The 16792-nt window shown below is 38.7% G+C and overlaps 2 protein-coding genes and 1 long non-coding RNA gene across 3 annotated transcripts; 2 read left to right on the top strand and 1 right to left on the bottom strand.

Annotated features, from left to right (window-relative positions):
* The first annotated feature begins 61 nt into the window (after nucleotides 1–61).
* On the top strand, nucleotides 62–5413 carry cfap99 (cilia and flagella associated protein 99). The gene is made up of 15 exons (XM_022221939.2): nucleotides 62–552; nucleotides 622–766; nucleotides 884–978; nucleotides 1079–1185; nucleotides 1293–1470; nucleotides 1620–1700; nucleotides 1956–2024; nucleotides 2227–2313; nucleotides 2409–2497; nucleotides 3698–3881; nucleotides 4084–4225; nucleotides 4312–4463; nucleotides 4539–4744; nucleotides 4853–5048; nucleotides 5181–5413. The coding sequence occupies exons 1-15, from the start codon at nucleotides 379–381 to the stop codon at nucleotides 5250–5252; spliced, it is 1977 nt and encodes a 658-aa protein (XP_022077631.1). The 5' UTR covers nucleotides 62–378; the 3' UTR covers nucleotides 5253–5413.
* LOC127536385 (uncharacterized) lies at nucleotides 1697–4628 on the bottom strand. Its single transcript, XR_007945372.1, has 2 exons — nucleotides 4494–4628; nucleotides 1697–3866 (listed from the first exon to the last, which is right to left on the bottom strand). It is a non-coding gene; the product is annotated as an uncharacterized LOC127536385 (long non-coding RNA).
* A 2119-nt stretch (nucleotides 5414–7532) lies between the features above and the next one.
* On the top strand, nucleotides 7533–14878 carry si:dkey-21a6.5 (laminin subunit gamma-2). Its single transcript, XM_022221949.2, has 9 exons — nucleotides 7533–7758; nucleotides 9288–9461; nucleotides 9663–9801; nucleotides 9905–9993; nucleotides 10205–10268; nucleotides 11843–11931; nucleotides 12023–12135; nucleotides 12243–12399; nucleotides 13016–14878. The coding sequence occupies exons 1-9, from the start codon at nucleotides 7710–7712 to the stop codon at nucleotides 13171–13173; spliced, it is 1032 nt and encodes a 343-aa protein (XP_022077641.2). The 5' UTR covers nucleotides 7533–7709; the 3' UTR covers nucleotides 13174–14878.
* The last annotated feature ends 1914 nt before the right edge of the window (nucleotides 14879–16792 follow it).

Raw genomic sequence — 16792 nt, 5'->3', positions numbered from 1 at the left:
CTCGGACAGACGTCACAACATACTACGTCATAATTATTGTTATGGCAGCCAACAAAGGATCAGGATGCCGCACTGTTAATCTATGTGGATTAAAACATGAATGGCCCTACATGTTGACCAAAACAACCCGATAGTAAAACACCTCTTATCACTTCAGATGATGTTGTTTCTAGTTGTAAAGCCGCCTTTCCCTCATTCAACGTCTCTGTTTACGCATGTTTTGTGTTGCTAAGCAACGGGTGAACACGACAAGGGCTGGGAATGAACACAAACCGCTCCGAAGAAATTTTTCGGGAAAACTTTCAATGAATTAGTGTTTTTTAAATGACAGCCCTGTTGGTCTTTCAGGCATATATATATTTAAATTTTATATGATCTATGTGTATTTTTTTAAATAGAAGAAAGTATATTTCTGCAGACTTTTCTGCTGGATTTAAAATGGCATCAAGCTGTGGCTCACTTGTGAAGGAAGCCATCGTGCTACTGGATCAGTTCAGAGCTGGCAGACAATGTCTGGATGACTTTATAGAAGGTGCTCAGAAGGATCTACAGGTAAGTGGACTCAGATCAGTGTCCAGGTGATGTTTGTGCTGAAACTTATGAATGTCACATTTGTTGCAGGATGTGGATGCTCTGCAGAAGAAGTTCATACTTAATGTTGTCTCTGGATGTATTGAGCACAAAAAGTTGCTGGATGTAGTTATCAGTGCCTTCTATGAGCGGAATGGGAAATGGTTGTCCAGAGGTGATGACAGTCAGTTTGTCAGTAAGTAATTTCATTCACTAAACTACATACAGTAACAGTAGTAGTTCTGATGAATGTGTGTAATCAAAATAAAGAACATCACCCCTGACATGTTTATAATGCTGTGTTGCTCGTCAGTTATCTGTTACCTCGCCACATTTACTCTTGATGACCTTGGACTTCAGAAATTCAGCAGCATTGTCAGATCTCTGGACATCAAGAAGATGCACACAGTGAGAAACACTGTTTCTGAACACATCAGTGTTGTTTTACTGGGGAGATCCAGCGATAAATGGCTCTTTTATGGTGCACTCTGTGTGTTTGTTTGTTTAGTTCTTGACTTTCTTCTTCTCAAACCTCACCACGTGGATACAAGAGAAGTGGAGTAGCATTTATGATGCTGCCTTTGTGGAGAAACACTGGATTGGCCCTCTGCTCAGGTGAGCAATGCAGAATACAGAACCATCTTTATTTTTTAATGATAAGATAATATTATTCCAGAGGCAAACAACAAAAATGTGTACGTGTATGTTTGTGCGTCCTTTAGATGGCGCCCTGAGATCGATATTCTCATGGACCAACTTGCTGTCAAAATATCTCAAAAGAATCAAATCAAGAAAGCTCCAATCAAAACCACTGATACACAGGAGTTCTCTCTCAGCAACCCTAAACCTCGACCTCTGCCTCCGCCTGAGATCATCCCACAGCATCAAATATACAAACCAGTCAGCATCAGTTAGAAGTAGCGTTTCCCTCTGACACTGATCAGTTACTTTCTTTGTGTGCTGTCTTCTGCTTTTCCCAACAGAAATGCTTACAGAGAGCGTAGCCTCATTCATTCTGGTGCATCACTCATCAGGCCTTTGTTTCGTAGGTACCAAACAGCACCTACAGCCCTCCGAAGGAGATGCAGATAATAGAGGAGATCAAAGAGAAGAACCATCAAAAGGCTGAGGTATGATGTCCACTTTTACTGTTATCATCAGAAAAAGAGCATCACATCTAAAGGTAAAACATAGCCTCATCATGTGTAAATGTAATGGAGACAGTGATAGTAAATCAACAGTATATGAAAAATAATGCATTATTTGACATTCCAGCACTTTAAAAATATTAGTCTTTGCTAATTACGTCTACTTAACCATAGATACTGGCAACCTTATTGCATTGCAGGTTATTTAAATGACTTCTTGTATGTGTTTCACCAAAGGAACATCTGTATGAGGCAAACATGAAACAGTTCAGATGTGCAAATCCACACAAGTCTGAACACACAAAGGTAAAGGATCATTTTTGTGATTCACATGGAGTTCCAAAATACTGTTATTGATTCAAGTCCAAACCTAATTACAGAAGAGAGAGTCCTCCTCGTCTCCTCCTCTTGAGCTCTTTTTGTGATTTTAGGCTGTATAAATGAACCTGACTGTACTTAACAAACTTCATTTTCATTTCTGTTGAACTCACGATCGCTTGTTTTGCAGAGAGTGATGTCCCAGATTGAGGAAGACCTTGAATCAAAGCTCAGGTTTAATTCATTTCACTCTTCTGCAGCTCCTTCTACTAATAAGGTGAGCTCTAAACTGAACTGCTTCAGTCTTGAGTATAGCCGTGTATGCATTAGCTAATGTAGATACAATGTGTGTATTTTTCCTGATTCTGTCAGACTAACAGCAGTCCCATCAAGCTCAACAAAGCAGCCATCCTGAGGAGGGAGGCGCTCGTTGACCGTCAGGTGGAAGAGGAGCTGCAGAGGTACAGAACAGCGTCTTCCCGTTACTAGCTGCCCTGTTTCACTGTGTAATACCGTTAAACTTAATAAATATCTACACAAGATGCCACATGAATGAAGTGCAACCAAAGACAAGAAATTTGATCCTCTGTAGGACTTGAAATTAGCCCGCCTGTTGTCCTCATTTGTGGGCGCCAAAAAATATTGCTTCTTTGTCTGAAAAAAATCCAAAAATTCAACAAAAAAAATCCCCAAATTTCTGAAAATTTGCAAAAACCTTCAGGAAGAAAATTACTATAATTCTTTTAAAAGTTTTAGTTTAAAAAAAAATCCCCCAAATTTGGTAAGAAAATTCTTGTAAATGTTTTCAAAAAATGAGTAAAAATCTTCCAAAAAAATCCTAAAAATATCTAAAGTGATTATGTATATATCAGTAAAACTTCTAATATTTTCTTTAGGAACATTCACATAAAAATAAACCAAAATCCATGGCAATTCGCTGGATTTTGGTTTATTTTTTTGTGTGAATGTTCTTAAGAAACATTTTAAACATTTCTTTTTTTCCAACAAAAATGTCCAAAGATTTCCCAAAAATGTTGAAAATGCAGACATCAGAAGTTTCACTGTGAAAATATATATTTTTTTCCCACATTTTCAAACCTTAAACTGGGTCAATTTTGACCCGCAGGACGACACGAGGGTTAAAGGAAAATTCAACATGAAGTGTGTTAGAAGAATGCATCCCGCTAAAACACCTTTATTCCTCCGTGGTGTTGATTCTCTAAGTCTCTGGAGCTCAACTGGAGGGATGGACACCATTTTCCAAAAGACATTCCCTCATTTGCTGTTGCTGGGTTGACATGAGGTGACTGTGAACATATGATTCACATCGTTTTCATACAAATTGAAACCCCTCAGTGGCGCCTCTTGCCCTTTGAATCAGTGCATTGTCATCCTGAAGGTGACCACAAAATGTTTCATAGCAGGATAAAGGCAATCACTGAGAAGAACTGTGTTGATTTGTAGAGACTTTTCTCTCCCCACAGTATAAGAGTACTCACTGTGGAGGTCAAGGGTTCAAGTTTTTCCTTTAATTTGTCACCCATCTGTAGTTTGAGTACATGTATCTGTGAAGGTGTATGTATGTGATTTGTTCTCTGGTTTCTCTCATTAATGTTGACCAAATCATGTGTAATTTCTTTGTGTTTGTATTTGCCGCACAGACTGGAGCGCCTGGTGCGAGGAGACCGTGAGCAGAATGTCCTGGATCAGACGGACCCGTCTTTCCTGCGGTGCCAGATGGAGCGCAGACACCTGGAGGGACGCATCACTGAGGAGGAGATCGCTCTGGCCCGCCAACGAATCACGGAGCGCAACAAGAAGGCCGCACAGCTGAAGAAAGAAGAGGTGGGTTAGGAGTCCATTTGGTAACTGATGAGAAAAGGCATTTACATGAGATTACACAGTGCTTTAAAGTGTGTAAAGAGAGGGGTAATTACACAAAAGCTTTTTGTTCTCCAAACACCCCGTGAAGAAGTCAATTATAGGGGTTTTAAATTATGCATGAAAAATTTGCTTTTATTGCGGTTGCTTTGTTTGTTTTTTCTAGACTGCTCAGCTGATGCGAAGATATGCAGAGAAAAGGCTGCAGGAGGAGAAAGCACTGAGAGATCTGGTGCAACAAGTAATAGAAGGACACAAGAATTCAAAAACAGCCAAAGAGAAGCTGCAGAAATTAAAGCAAAGCATAGGTACCGTACATCTCTTTATACAACATATACAGGGCAGTTGTCACAATTTCCTTTTCATTCTCATCAATTTCATGCAAATTTCACAGTGAAAGAAGTCTCAGAAGAAAGTCAGGAGCTCCTTCGTCAGGCCCTGGAGGAGGCACAGGCAGAGATGAGCAGAAAATTTGAAATCATACGAGAGATTCACGCCATTGAATCGGTCCCTCATATTAGAGTCAAGAATTTTGATAACACAGAGGTGAGTAACAGAAAGGGGATTTTATCTTACATGTCATGTGGATCTCTTTCTCACAGCTAACCTGTCCCATGTCAGACTGCAGGCCATGATCTGCTGGGAGAGATGTCTCTGGTCGAGCTGAAGGAGCGTCTGAACCTTCTGAGGGAGGCACAGCAAAGAGAGCAAGATGAGAAACGCAGATCAATCCTGGAGGAGAAGCAGAAAGAGAAGCAGCAGCTGCAGGAGAGGCTGGAAACCATCGACCTCCACGGGAGAGCGCTGGCACGAGCTGCTGCCATCAGGTCAGGAAAGTGTTTGGCTCTGACTTGATTCTAGCAGCAGGGAAAGCACAGGCCTTAAAAACACGCCCGTATGACATATACATTCATGATAGTTCTGGCTTGTGGCAGGAAAGAGGAGAGGAAGGCCAAGCTGGAGTCCATCAAGAAGGCGGTGGCTCAAGATGAGACACTTTTGGAGCTGCGGAAGAAGCTTGAATTGAAAAAGCAAGAGCGGCAAAGACTGAAGCAAAGTGAAAGCAGCAAGGCCAGAACCTGTAAACAGACCAAGGCTCACACTGTTAGCAACACAGAGAGGCACAACCAAGTGAGTATGAAATCTAGAACAAAGAAGAACCGACTTCTCTGTGTGAGCGAGCCGTCTGCTTTGCTTCTGTGTTTCATGCTGGTAGCAATAAATAATATCCATTTCTCCTCTCTCTCCGTTTCCTTTTCATAGAGAAGTTTAAAGGAGAAAAGCTGGGAGGAGCTGGAGCAGAGCTTAGCACGATACATCCAGGAGGCTTCTTAGAAAGCTTCAAAGAGGGAAACACTGAGGAATAAATATATGCAAAATGCTTCACAATGCTACGACTGTTCAATTTAAAGGATTAAATAAAGAGAATAATTAGCGTTTCATTGTTTGTTGCAAATTACATTGACAAAGGCTCCATTAAAGCAGCTTGAACAATGCTTCACTGTCACGCTACTTTATTTAACCCTTGTGTTATCCTGCGGGTCAAACTGACCTGTTTTAAAGTTTGAAAATGTGGGAAAAATAATCTTTTTTTTTTACAGTGAAACTTCTTTGGTGGAAAAAAGGAAAGGTTAAAAAAAATGTTTCTTTAAAAACAGCGAAATTCGCTGGATTTTGGTTGATTTTTTTGTGAATGTTCTTAAAGAAAATATTAGAAGTTTTATTGACATGTAATCACTGTAGATATTTTTAGGATGTTTTGGGAAGATTTTTGCTCATTTTTTGAAAATATTTACAAGAATTTCCTTGCCAAATTTGGAGGATTTTTAAAATAAAACTTTTAAGGGAAACTTTTAAACTTTTAAGGAATTATTTGAATTTTCTTTCTTAAGGTTTTTCAAATTTTCATAAATTTGAAGAATTTTTTTGCTGAATTTCTTGGTTTTTTTTAGACAAGGAAAAAATATTCTTTGACAGGAGGGTTAAAGAATTCATTTAAATTCACTATTATTTTATAATTTCTAATTTCCCTACACAGTGAAACCATTTGAGATTTTCTTTTACTCAAATTTGAATCTATTCAAGCTATTTTTATATTGTAGTTGTGGCTGATGGATTGCTCTAATGTTCTGTACTGTACGTCCAGTAAATATATATTTATATAATATCACCACCCACTTGCTGCATGAAAAGGGAAGTGGACCTTCATCTCATGACTAAGGAGGAATTTTTCCTTCCCCAAAACAATACTGGTGTTATTTCTGCGGTTTGTGTATTTTGGTAACAAGTTACTGTACAAAGAGCCCCTCATTGTTGCTCAGAGTGTCAAACGTCAAGTGTCATCTGCGAGGAAATTTCCACAGCAAATCAGAGCTGCTGCCAAGCATAAATATGGGGATTGACACCTTGTGCAATACACTGCAATTTCTGTGGTGAAAATAGAATAGCTGAAAGTACAATCAGGATGCTATAAGCTGGCGAGAGAGGGAGATTTTTGGTTCTGGTAATTTAATATCAGTATTTCCAGTTGTTTGTCCTTTAATGTGAATAGTAAATTATTATTATTATTATTATTATTACTGTATTTTTCTAGACAGGCACTGCAGATCTGCGGAAAATGAACAGGCAAAAATTGTATTTAGCAGCTTTATTTGTAGCTATACATTGTCATTTTGTAAACAAGGGTTTACAAAATGACCATGCAAAAGCAGGATACTCTGAAGTCAGGTCTTTGTTATTTATATAGCACATGTTAAAGAACACATATCGAGTAAAAATGCTTTCAAGAAGAGAAATAGGTTTAACGTTCTAAATTATATAATCAGATCCTACAATATTATATAAAATACAAGTTTACCCAACTAAATAAAAATTTAAGTTTGGGACCTACAATATTACATAAAAAACAAATGTACCCAAAAATACACTCTTAACTGAATGAATAAATATTAAGATTAGATAGATAGATAGATAGATAGATAGATAGATAGATAGATAGATAGATAGATAGATATAAGCAAAATAAATGAATCAAAATGTCAAATAGTGCAATCTGTCTATCTATATACGTGTGTGTGTGTGTGTGTGTGTGTGTGTGTGTGTGTGTGTGTGTGTGTGTGTGTGTGTGTGTGTGTGTGTGTGCATGCATGCATAATAAACATATAAAAATAAATATAAAATACATCTTTTCCTGACAATTAATATTATGGTTGATACCCTACAATATTACTACCTATACGAATTTTCAGACTTAATATGAAGTTTTGCATTCTGCAATATTATTCATTAAGCAAATGTACCTGGCAAATAAAATATAATGGTTAGGACAAAAATATGAATTATGCACATTTAATGGGATAATTGAAAAAATTAAGGACAGGATCATAAAATATGATACACTACAACAAATTACTTAATACATTTAGAATATTATCTAAGGTTAACACCCTACAAAGTTTTTATTACAAATGCAAATCTATTAATAGTTTAGATTTTAACCCCTGTTTAACTAAAACTGTCCAAACACCTGGAATTTCCCCTCTCTAGTGTCCCTGCTGGCTGCTCGCTGTAACTGCAGCAGCTCTGACTGAATCCAGCCCTTTCTGCTCAGTTTTGCCCTCTAAAGCAAAATCACATGATGCGTATTTTGTCATATGACGCCGATGAGAGGACTGATTCCCCTGTTAGCGACCAGAGCTGCTGTCCTCTGTGGAAACTCAGGCAGCTGGACCTGCCGGGGATGACCTGCTGGACACCGACTCTGTTTGGCGGCTGCTCTCGGTAACCTGGAGGATGGACTGTCGGGGACTTCTGCCTGCTGTAGCAGCTGCTTGCTGCATTGGTAAGTTTAGACTCCTCTAACGAAAACAGCAGCTGTGATCCTAGAAAACCCCGAGAAAGGCACCATGCAGTAGATCTAATACAGACATGTGATGGTAGGTAATATGAAAAGGCAGAAGTTTAATTCACTACTTGTAATGGCAATCCCATCTGGAGCAGACTAACACCATAAATAGAGTGAAAACACTGCACTAACAGAGACTAAATGTGGAAATCAACATGAGAAATGCCTCTGAAGTTCTAATCTCATTAGTAGATTTGCTTGTAGTTGCTTTTTAAGTTCAATTCACAAGCTTATTTTACACAATGACCAGATTTTTACCTCTAAATACAACTTTTTTATGCATCTGGATACCACAACAACCCCCCCCTGAAAAACACTATAAAATGAATATAGTGACTTATACTCTTGATCTGGCTTTACTATAATCTCTCTACTGTGACTTAGTGTTACTTCTCTCCAAAGACAGCATTTATTTCAGGTTCAGTTTCTTTTTTTTGAGAGAGAGAGAGCAATGTTGCCAACCCAGCAGAGAAAATCACCTGACCCCGTCTCCGAATAATTACATTTCATGAGGAGGATGGCTCCTATTCAAGAAAGCACTTAAGCACATGGCTTATGTGATTACGGCCACAATATGGGCTCTGTTTTTGCTGATGTGCTTATACCTGTTGCCCCCTCTGCTCTGCTGTTTTTCTTTTCACTGGGTAAATGCTGCACTCAAGATTCAGTGGAGTGATTTAAGATGCAACAATGATAGAATTTAATGAAGAAGTTGTTCTTGTTTATTATTATAATATAAGACTGGTGCATTGTGTTGCTGAACTCAGGTTTCTCACTCACTTGCAAAACTGTGAAGTTTTTCTTGCTTGTGGATGTCTGAGGAGGGGAGACACGAGGGGGTGTTCATGATTAGGATTCACTGGAAACCTACTTGGAGGTTTCAGAGTGCACTAAAACAAGAGAGAGACACAGGAAGAGAGAAGCTTTAGTTATTGTTTATGTTATGGTTGATATTGTATTGTTGTGTTTTGAAAAATAAGAATGTCATTTAACCAGTTATTCAAGAATAGGGGGTGATGGACCCCTATGCCTGAGCAAAATCCTTCCTGGGGCCCCCCCAAAAGGCTTTAGGCCCCGTTAATCCTTTGAGATGTTTTGCTGTTGTGCTTCCAGTGTTGTATTAATCCTTGGAGATAACACGTTTGGCTCTAAAGACCAGATGTGCACCATCTTTGCAACAGCTCAGGTGCAGGTCGAAAACAATCTTCTGCCTTTTATTTATTGAAAGCCAGAATTTTTTTGAGCACATTTGGGTATTTTATGCGTCTATTAGATGGTTTACAGAAAAGAGATGACACAAAATGAAAGATTAAGAACAGAAATGTTGCAGCACATAGTTTGGCCCCTTAAGCTTCTAGTCCGGCACAACCCAATCATACATTTATCTGTAAGTTTAGACATATCTAACTTGTGTTTGCAGCTCAAAGATGTCACATTTGAAACCTCCGGTGTCTCTTTTCTTGCAGTCATGGTGGTGAGCCAGACGACTCTCACTCCTGCTGTGCTGAACACCACCCTCATCGAGAATGTGACCGGTCTGACTATAACACCCGTGATTTTCAGCAGCACAACCCCAGGCTGCTCTTCTTTCAATGTTTCTACTTGTGAGCCCTGTGCGCCGGGATCACAATACGACAACAGTGAGTCATTGATGTGGAGCCACCATTTTACTCTTTATTCAGTGTGTGCGATGTTGGATCATAACTACACTTTATTTCATGCTTTAGGATCTTTACTCCTTATTCACCTGTCTGTATTTTCTGAAATTTCTCACTACAGGATTAAAAATATTTAAGAATGGATGATAAAAGTTGTGAAATGCTTCTTTTATCTCCCCCCAGGCACCTTGCTGTGCACGTGCTGTTCTGACCCTGGGCTGTGTTTATTTCCTGGAGCCTGCCTCCCCTGTGCCATGGGGTTTTATCAGCCAGTAGCTGGAGAGCAGAAATGTTTGCCCTGCAACCGGGGTTTTTACACCAAGTAAGGATGCAGACTGTTCCAAGAAATTCTAAATTTAAATTTTGGCTTCTTCGCTATCCATTTAAGTAATTTCTTATGTTGCATTTTACACCTTGCTTTATAGTTTCACTGGAAGTCCATTATGTCACCCCTGCCCTGGTGGGTCCTTCAGCAATAACACTGGTGCAGAACGTTGCACAAGCTGTTTGCCAGGTGTGTTTATTTAGCTGTAACTCCTAACTGTATTGTCAATCAGTAACAGTAAATCAGTAAATTTTATATTTAAAATGTCTAAAATGGGTACACACATACCTACATTGTTTCACATGCAATGATCTGAACCAAGTTTCATTCGCTGCAGTTTGAAACTTGATAGAAAACATGATTTGCACATGTTGAGTTCACTTCCTTCTGCTGCTTTCAGGTTTCTTTTCATTGCAGGAGGGTTCTACTTCATGTTCACCGTGTGCATTGGGGAGTTTTTGCAAGTAAGTCGCACTTAAATGTCAGCAGTTTCTGTGTGTGTTGTTCTGTAACCAGGAGCCAGAATATGGAACCATCTCAGTGTTTGGAAAAATGACTTATCTAACCGCCAAATTGAACATCACATGCTTTTATCTCATGGTTATGTTTGCTAGCACAGATGCGGCCACACACACACACACACACACACACACACACACACACACACACACACACACACACACACACACACACACACACACACACACACACGCACACACACACACACTGTGTTTTTCTATCATTGTGGGGACATACCATTGACTCCCATTCATATCTAACCCCTAACCCTTACCCTTACCCTAACCTTAACCCAGACCAAAACAATGGCTAACCTTAAAGAAACGTTTTTGCACTTTTACTTTTTTCAGTAAGAACAACATGGCCAAGAAAACACTGTTTAAACTTGTGGGGACCGAAATGAGGTCCCCACAAGTGACATTGTTTTTGGTTTTCCTACAGTTGTGGGGACATTTGGTCCCCACAAGTATAGCCAGCACCTGACCACACACACACACACACACACACATACCCACACACACACACAACCAGTTACACAGCTGTCGCTTTAAGTAATCTGCAGTAGGCACAAAATTCAAATTATATTAAGAATTATAATATCAGGTTGGTCATGTGTCATTGGATTATAGGTCTGGCTGTGAAAACTACGAGATATTTGTTTGTGGTTTCAGGAGCAACATGTATTATCAGTCTGTTTGAGTCTGAGATATGGTTACATCAGCAGCACGAGCGTCCTTTAGCTTCTCAGGGGCGTTTTTGATGATTCCCAGACCAGTTGGGATGTGTAGTCCCTCCAGGTCGTTCTCAGTCTGGCCTTGACTCTACTCCCGTTGACGTACCCTGAATACCTTAACAGGGAGTCATCCTGCAGTCATCTAGATCACGGCTAAGAAGGAGGAGTGAAGGGGCAGCAGTTAATAGCTCTGAGTCTGTGCACCCTGCAAGACAAACTGATTTTGGCATTTAGAAACGGGGATGTTACAAGAAGCCCGTAATCATGATGAAAGTCGAACACAAGGTCTCCATTGGTAGACCAAAACTGACCTTTAGGGATGAGCTTTTCACCATGACATTCTCATAACCTCTATGAAGTCAGTAGAAAACTCTCTTCCTTGAGGTTTTGCCTCTGTGCTAATAAAATTGATATCCCTTCTGGTCTGAAAGCCTGCCTGCTTCACTGCTGGTGTCCAGCAGCAGGTTCTTGGGCTTCTGCCATGAGCCTGCTGTCTCTCTGGACACAGCTCCATAGCTTGTTTACACCGGCTAAAAATATTGTATCAGGATATTGAACATAGTTTTTATTGTGGACTATTTTCCAGTTATTTACATCAGCCCTTATTACTTTTATTATTCAGGTCTTTGCTCAGTAAGTGGCAGATCTACACCAAACACGTGTCTGTTAGCGCTGTGACATCAAACTGCAACCAAATCAGCAGCTATCAGCAGCTATGTGGCAGCTATGAAAACCACAGTAACTTGTCATTTAGTGGTTAGAAACATGCATCTTTCTTTCTGTCAGCTCGTCCAGTTGCACCCAGTGCCAAATGTGTCCTGGAGGAACTGAAACTCTGCTGACTGGAGCTACACGCTGCTCACCCTGCCGGCCAGGTAATGCACATCAGTTAAACTGTAAAGTAATCAGTTATTTGTTCATTCTAAAAAGGGAAGAATTGTCATCCATCCGTCTGCTTTTCAACAGGCATGTACAAGGCTGCCTATCAGACCATGTGTCAGATCTGTGGCAGTGGCTTCTACCAGGTCCAGTGGGGGCAGGAGAACTGTGAAATCTGCCCAGAGAACCACTACTGCCCTGTGAGTCCTGCACACTTTGTCAGACAAGATACCATGAGGGCGAACATGTGTTCACTGGAGAGATATTCTGCATGTTTGCTGATATGCTGGCATGTTTGTTCTCCCAGAGCCCTGATGTAAACCCCATCCTGTGTCCAACTGATGCCTTCTGTCCAGAGGGCAGCTTGGCTCCAGGCTACTGCATGGAGACTTTCTTCCGCAAATCAGGGGACACTTGTGAAATGGCTCCTGTCACTATCGCGCTGTTGGTTATTGGAGGAGGGGGTGAGTAAAAGTGCTTAAGGAAGTATAAAAAAGTGGAGAGAAAGAAACTAGTACAGTGTGGTCCCACAGATTCTTCAGGAATGCATCTTGATATTAACCATGTCTAATGCTTTGGACTCACTGTTGTGCTTCTCAAACTGACTAACTTTAACGGTGACAAGCTTCAAGCTATATTTACATAATCTGATTGCATGCCAACATTCCTTTAAAGTATTAGCAGTCGCTGTTTTATACAGTCATGGTTCAGCAAACAGTGTGCCAAGTTACAGCAAACTTGGCACACTGTTTTTCATCACTCATAATAAGAAATCAAGAAGAAATAAGGCAAACAAAGTGTTCAGGGAACCTGAAACAGCCGTCATACTTTCCACCCCTGACCGATTCAATCAGCTAGGACTATAAGAGCAGTGCAATTGTTTTCTTTGAGCCATAGAAATGTAGATTAAGCTTGTTATTTCAAACTATGTCCTTATGATTAAAAGCAGCCCAGTCAGCTGCTGTTGCTAACAACATAATCAGTTGGAATAAGAATCATGCTCTGACATCAATGGTCCCTTTGTGCACGTCTGTAAATGGTCTTTTTACATCTTCTGCTGTTTTCTTCTCCTTTTTCCAGTGACCTTACTGTTTATCGGTTTAATGGTTCTACGTCGACGGAGAGACACCGACAGAGAGCTGACAATAGCCCGGACTCCACTGTTACGCAAAGAACGGCCTCAGGGTCGATACTATGGGCTGCCCTGTGATGCCGAGCCAGTGTATGCCGGCTGGTAAACCACTAAGACTAAAGAACTGACAGAAGAAGCAGCAGACTAATGGTAAAATCCTCAACCGGCACCTTCAGAGTAATTTCACAATCCACCAGCTTTTCAATTGTGGTACATTTGAATATATTATTGACAAACAGAGATTGATTCTTTTGTGAATTCTTATAGTTTGACGTTGTTACAGTTGTTCCACTTTCAGAGAAACATTCCTTTTGTAAACTGGGTTATTGGATTATGAGAGGTATGTTGGAGACACGTGCCTCGGGTTGGTGGGAAACTTTTTCTCCTATGAAAAGCACTTTTTTTTATTACAGAGGTAATCGATTTACTTTGCATTCACGTGCTGGTAGACTTGTGGGTGCTTCTGTTAACTCTAATGCTTCGTCACTGACAGAGAGGTGTGGCTGGTACGTTGTGTTTTTTAAAGCTTTTGATTTTTGTGTGCCATGTTGTTTGTAGTTTAAGTGATACCTTTGCTTAATGGTTTTCATCTGCTTTTTTTTTTTTTTTTAAAAAAAGGTTATATTTGTATGTTTTAAAGGAAAATAAATAAAAATTATTCAGATTTATAACTCTTTCTGTTATAATTTGACTATACATTTCAAACTAGTAATGAATAATGTAAGTTTTTTGTTATCATCCCTATGAAAGGCACAAAACCTTTTTTTGCATTAATTTATTGAGATGATGTTAAATTATTTCTCCATATCCTTGGTAAAAGTGAGCAACCATGAATAATTTCTGATTTACCTAATGTGCACATTTCAATTTTAGACTATGAATGCATATAATGCCTTCAGATTTCTTGGTTTTTCCCTCAATGCTGGATGTTTTGAGAATGCAGTTATTCGGTAATTTAACCAGACAGAACAAAATAACTCCTATTATGTAGGTTCAGAATGTGCAGCAACAATTACAATCCAGTAACATGCTGTTGACAGCTATAGGATGTTACTGAAAATGAGAACTGATGGTCCAAAAAGTCGACATTCAGTAGAGCAGAACTTTAAAACCTTCCAGCTCTGAAGTCAAAACTGACATCTGTGTTGGAAAGTGTGAATTCAGATATGAAAAATCTACTGACATAATGTTTCAATGTGAAACAAGTATTCACATCAGACTTTAGAAGCCCTTTAGATGCACATTAATGAGCAATACTATTAATCTGAGTATACTTTGGCCATGCACACAAATATAAATCAAACTTTTGACATCTTCTCCAAATTTCTCTTTTTGTCTCTTTTTTTGCATGCTTCACCCACTTACAAAGATTTATTGTAACTACAAATGTAAAGAATATTTTTTAATTTTTCACTTCTTGGTTTTAGTTTCGGTCATGTTTTGGTTTAGTGGTGTTTTTGCTGTGGGTGGTGTTTTCTTTTTTTATACTGTATGTGCAAAGGTTTTAGGCATTTTGGTGGATTCTTATCTATCACACAGAACAATCAGGTATCCGATCAGTCCCAACTCCAGCCTACAGTATGACAACAACCCCGAACATGCAGGCTTTAACATGCCACAAGAAGAACAAGGAGTTCTGCAACAGATGGTGTGACCCCACAGAGCCCTGATCTCACCATTATGGAGTCACTCTGGGATCATATGAAGAGGCAGAAAACAGCGGCAAACGGTGGTCACACTAAATACTGATATGATTTAGGTTTTCTCTATTTACTGCAATCTGTACAAACATAATAAATAGAAACCAGTCATGTAATTGTTTTTATGTATCCTCGGAATACTTCAGACTATAAAGGTTGAGCTAAAACACACATTTTTACATGTAAGCCAGAAAAAGCATTTATATTAATAATGATATGATTCACTGCATTCATTAGGTGTTCCAGCTCAAGGTCCCTGTAATAATAAACAATAAAAAAAATTTGCTATGTGAATATTTCCGCCACAAAAAATATACATATACTGCAGGGTTTGCAGACTAAGTAAAGAAAAAAAACAACTCTCTGGTCAGTGCTCAACAATTTTTTCCGCATTATTCACAGACCGTGACAAATGGCACATCTGACCATCAGATAAACATGTTGACGGAGTGTGACAACCACGTAGCAAGACTGAAAGCTGCATATAAAACTATGAACTGCCTACGCACGGTGCACACAGAGTGAACACTGGAGTACATAACAGATTTCTGGTGGTTGAAATGGACCTCCACAATGATTTTAGAATTGCTTGCACTAAAGTCTTTGTTACAGCAACAACTGTATATTGAAGTTTTAAAAACTATAACATATTTGGAATCAAAGTAGCAATGCTACCATTTGAAAATGCTCCGTTACAAGTGAAAGTCATGCATCCATGTATCACTAAAGTAAAAGTACAGCAAAAAATGCTTAGCATAAGCCTATTATAATCACCACACACTAAGTCAGTTAGGTTCATTCGGCTTATGAGCATAAGTTCTGCTGCTGCCTTAAAAATATGACTTTCATTTGATTAATTAGTTCAAAGTCATATTATGACCTGTGAACTTGAACAACTAGCTAAGTTGCATTAATGGATTTTGAGAAAACAAGTTCAATAAACTTAAAATATTAAGTTGAATCAAGTAGTGAGATAAACAATAATTATAGACTGACTTGTTTTATTTTTTCATTTCACTTAACATTGCAGCTGTTTCAGCCATTTTTAACCAGAATCTGTACAATAACAATCTTTGAGGTTGCTCCTGATATAAACTATAAATCTACAACTGTAGTTGTAACCACCCACTGCAAGAACGCCGTGTTGAACCGGGACTATGAAGGTCTGAAACTGTCTGACAAGTTTGAGAAGACATTGGATTACAGTCAAAACTAACCACTGTCATGGTTAGAATTGTTTTAATTATGATGAAAAGAAACAAACTAAGTTGTGATATATATATATATATATATATATATATATATATATATATATTAAAGACACACATATATATATATATATATTAAAGACACACAGCAAGTTTGCACCATGTCTGTTGTCTCAAACTACAAAAAACAAGCATCTTGAACTCTTTAACAATGCATCCTGGGAAGTTTGCTAATGTGCTAGTTTTTCATCTTTTCTTCTATAATTATAAACTTAATTTAAGGAGCTGAATGAATTCTTAGCTGTTTATTCCTTCAGTCATCACTTTAAGTCAAAATGCTTCAGGTTATGAGAACTACTATTTTTTAAGTTCAATTGTGACCTGAAAATAAAAATGCTGCTTTTTCAGTGTATGAACTAGAAATGAGTAAAAGTCATGTAATTACATTAAGTAAACTGGAAAAGATAAGCTGATTTGATTAAATGAAGTACTAACTATTCAGCCTCTTCTCTTAGTGTTACTGTAAGGATTGTGTTTTCAATCAATATTAAACATACTTAAAAAAAGAATTGTGGTGTATTCTCCCTTCTTCAGACCTTCTACTGTTAGGTTGTTTATTGTAGGCTAATACTGCTCCAATGTTTTCTATGTTTCAGTGCTTTATCATAAACAAAGATAACTTAGTAAGTAACTGATAGCTGTTAAACAACTATCTAGTAGTGGTGGAGGTAAGAAATGCAATGTTTCACGCTGAATGGCTGGTCGAAAGTAATAGTAAAGTACCAAAAATTTAAATATTCAAAGTATAAATACCTCC

Source organism: Acanthochromis polyacanthus, chromosome 1, assembly GCF_021347895.1.
Source record: "Acanthochromis polyacanthus isolate Apoly-LR-REF ecotype Palm Island chromosome 1, KAUST_Apoly_ChrSc, whole genome shotgun sequence".
Classification (NCBI taxonomy): domain Eukaryota; kingdom Metazoa; phylum Chordata; class Actinopteri; family Pomacentridae; genus Acanthochromis; species Acanthochromis polyacanthus.
Note: the sequence above shows the minus strand (reverse complement) of the source record. Positions and strands in the feature narration are given on the sequence as shown.

What these genes read in the sequence shown, in the direction of transcription:
- cfap99 (XM_022221939.2), top strand. Translation starts at nt 379, where the DNA reads ATGTGTATTTTTTTAAATAGAAGAAAGTATATTTCTGCAGACTTTTCT. An exon ending in AGAACCATCAAAAGGCTGAG is followed by an intron (nt 1,701 to 1,955) that starts GTATGATGTCCA and finishes GTTTCACCAAAG; the next exon opens with GAACATCTGTATGAGGCAAA. An exon ending in GTGGAAGAGGAGCTGCAGAG is followed by an intron (nt 2,498 to 3,697) that starts GTACAGAACAGC and finishes TTTGCCGCACAG; the next exon opens with ACTGGAGCGCCTGGTGCGAG.
- si:dkey-21a6.5 (XM_022221949.2), top strand. Translation starts at nt 7,710, where the DNA reads ATGGACTGTCGGGGACTTCTGCCTGCTGTAGCAGCTGCTTGCTGCATT. An exon ending in GGGATCACAATACGACAACA is followed by an intron (nt 9,462 to 9,662) that starts GTGAGTCATTGA and finishes ATCTCCCCCCAG; the next exon opens with GCACCTTGCTGTGCACGTGC. An exon ending in CAGAGAACCACTACTGCCCT is followed by an intron (nt 12,136 to 12,242) that starts GTGAGTCCTGCA and finishes TTGTTCTCCCAG; the next exon opens with AGCCCTGATGTAAACCCCAT.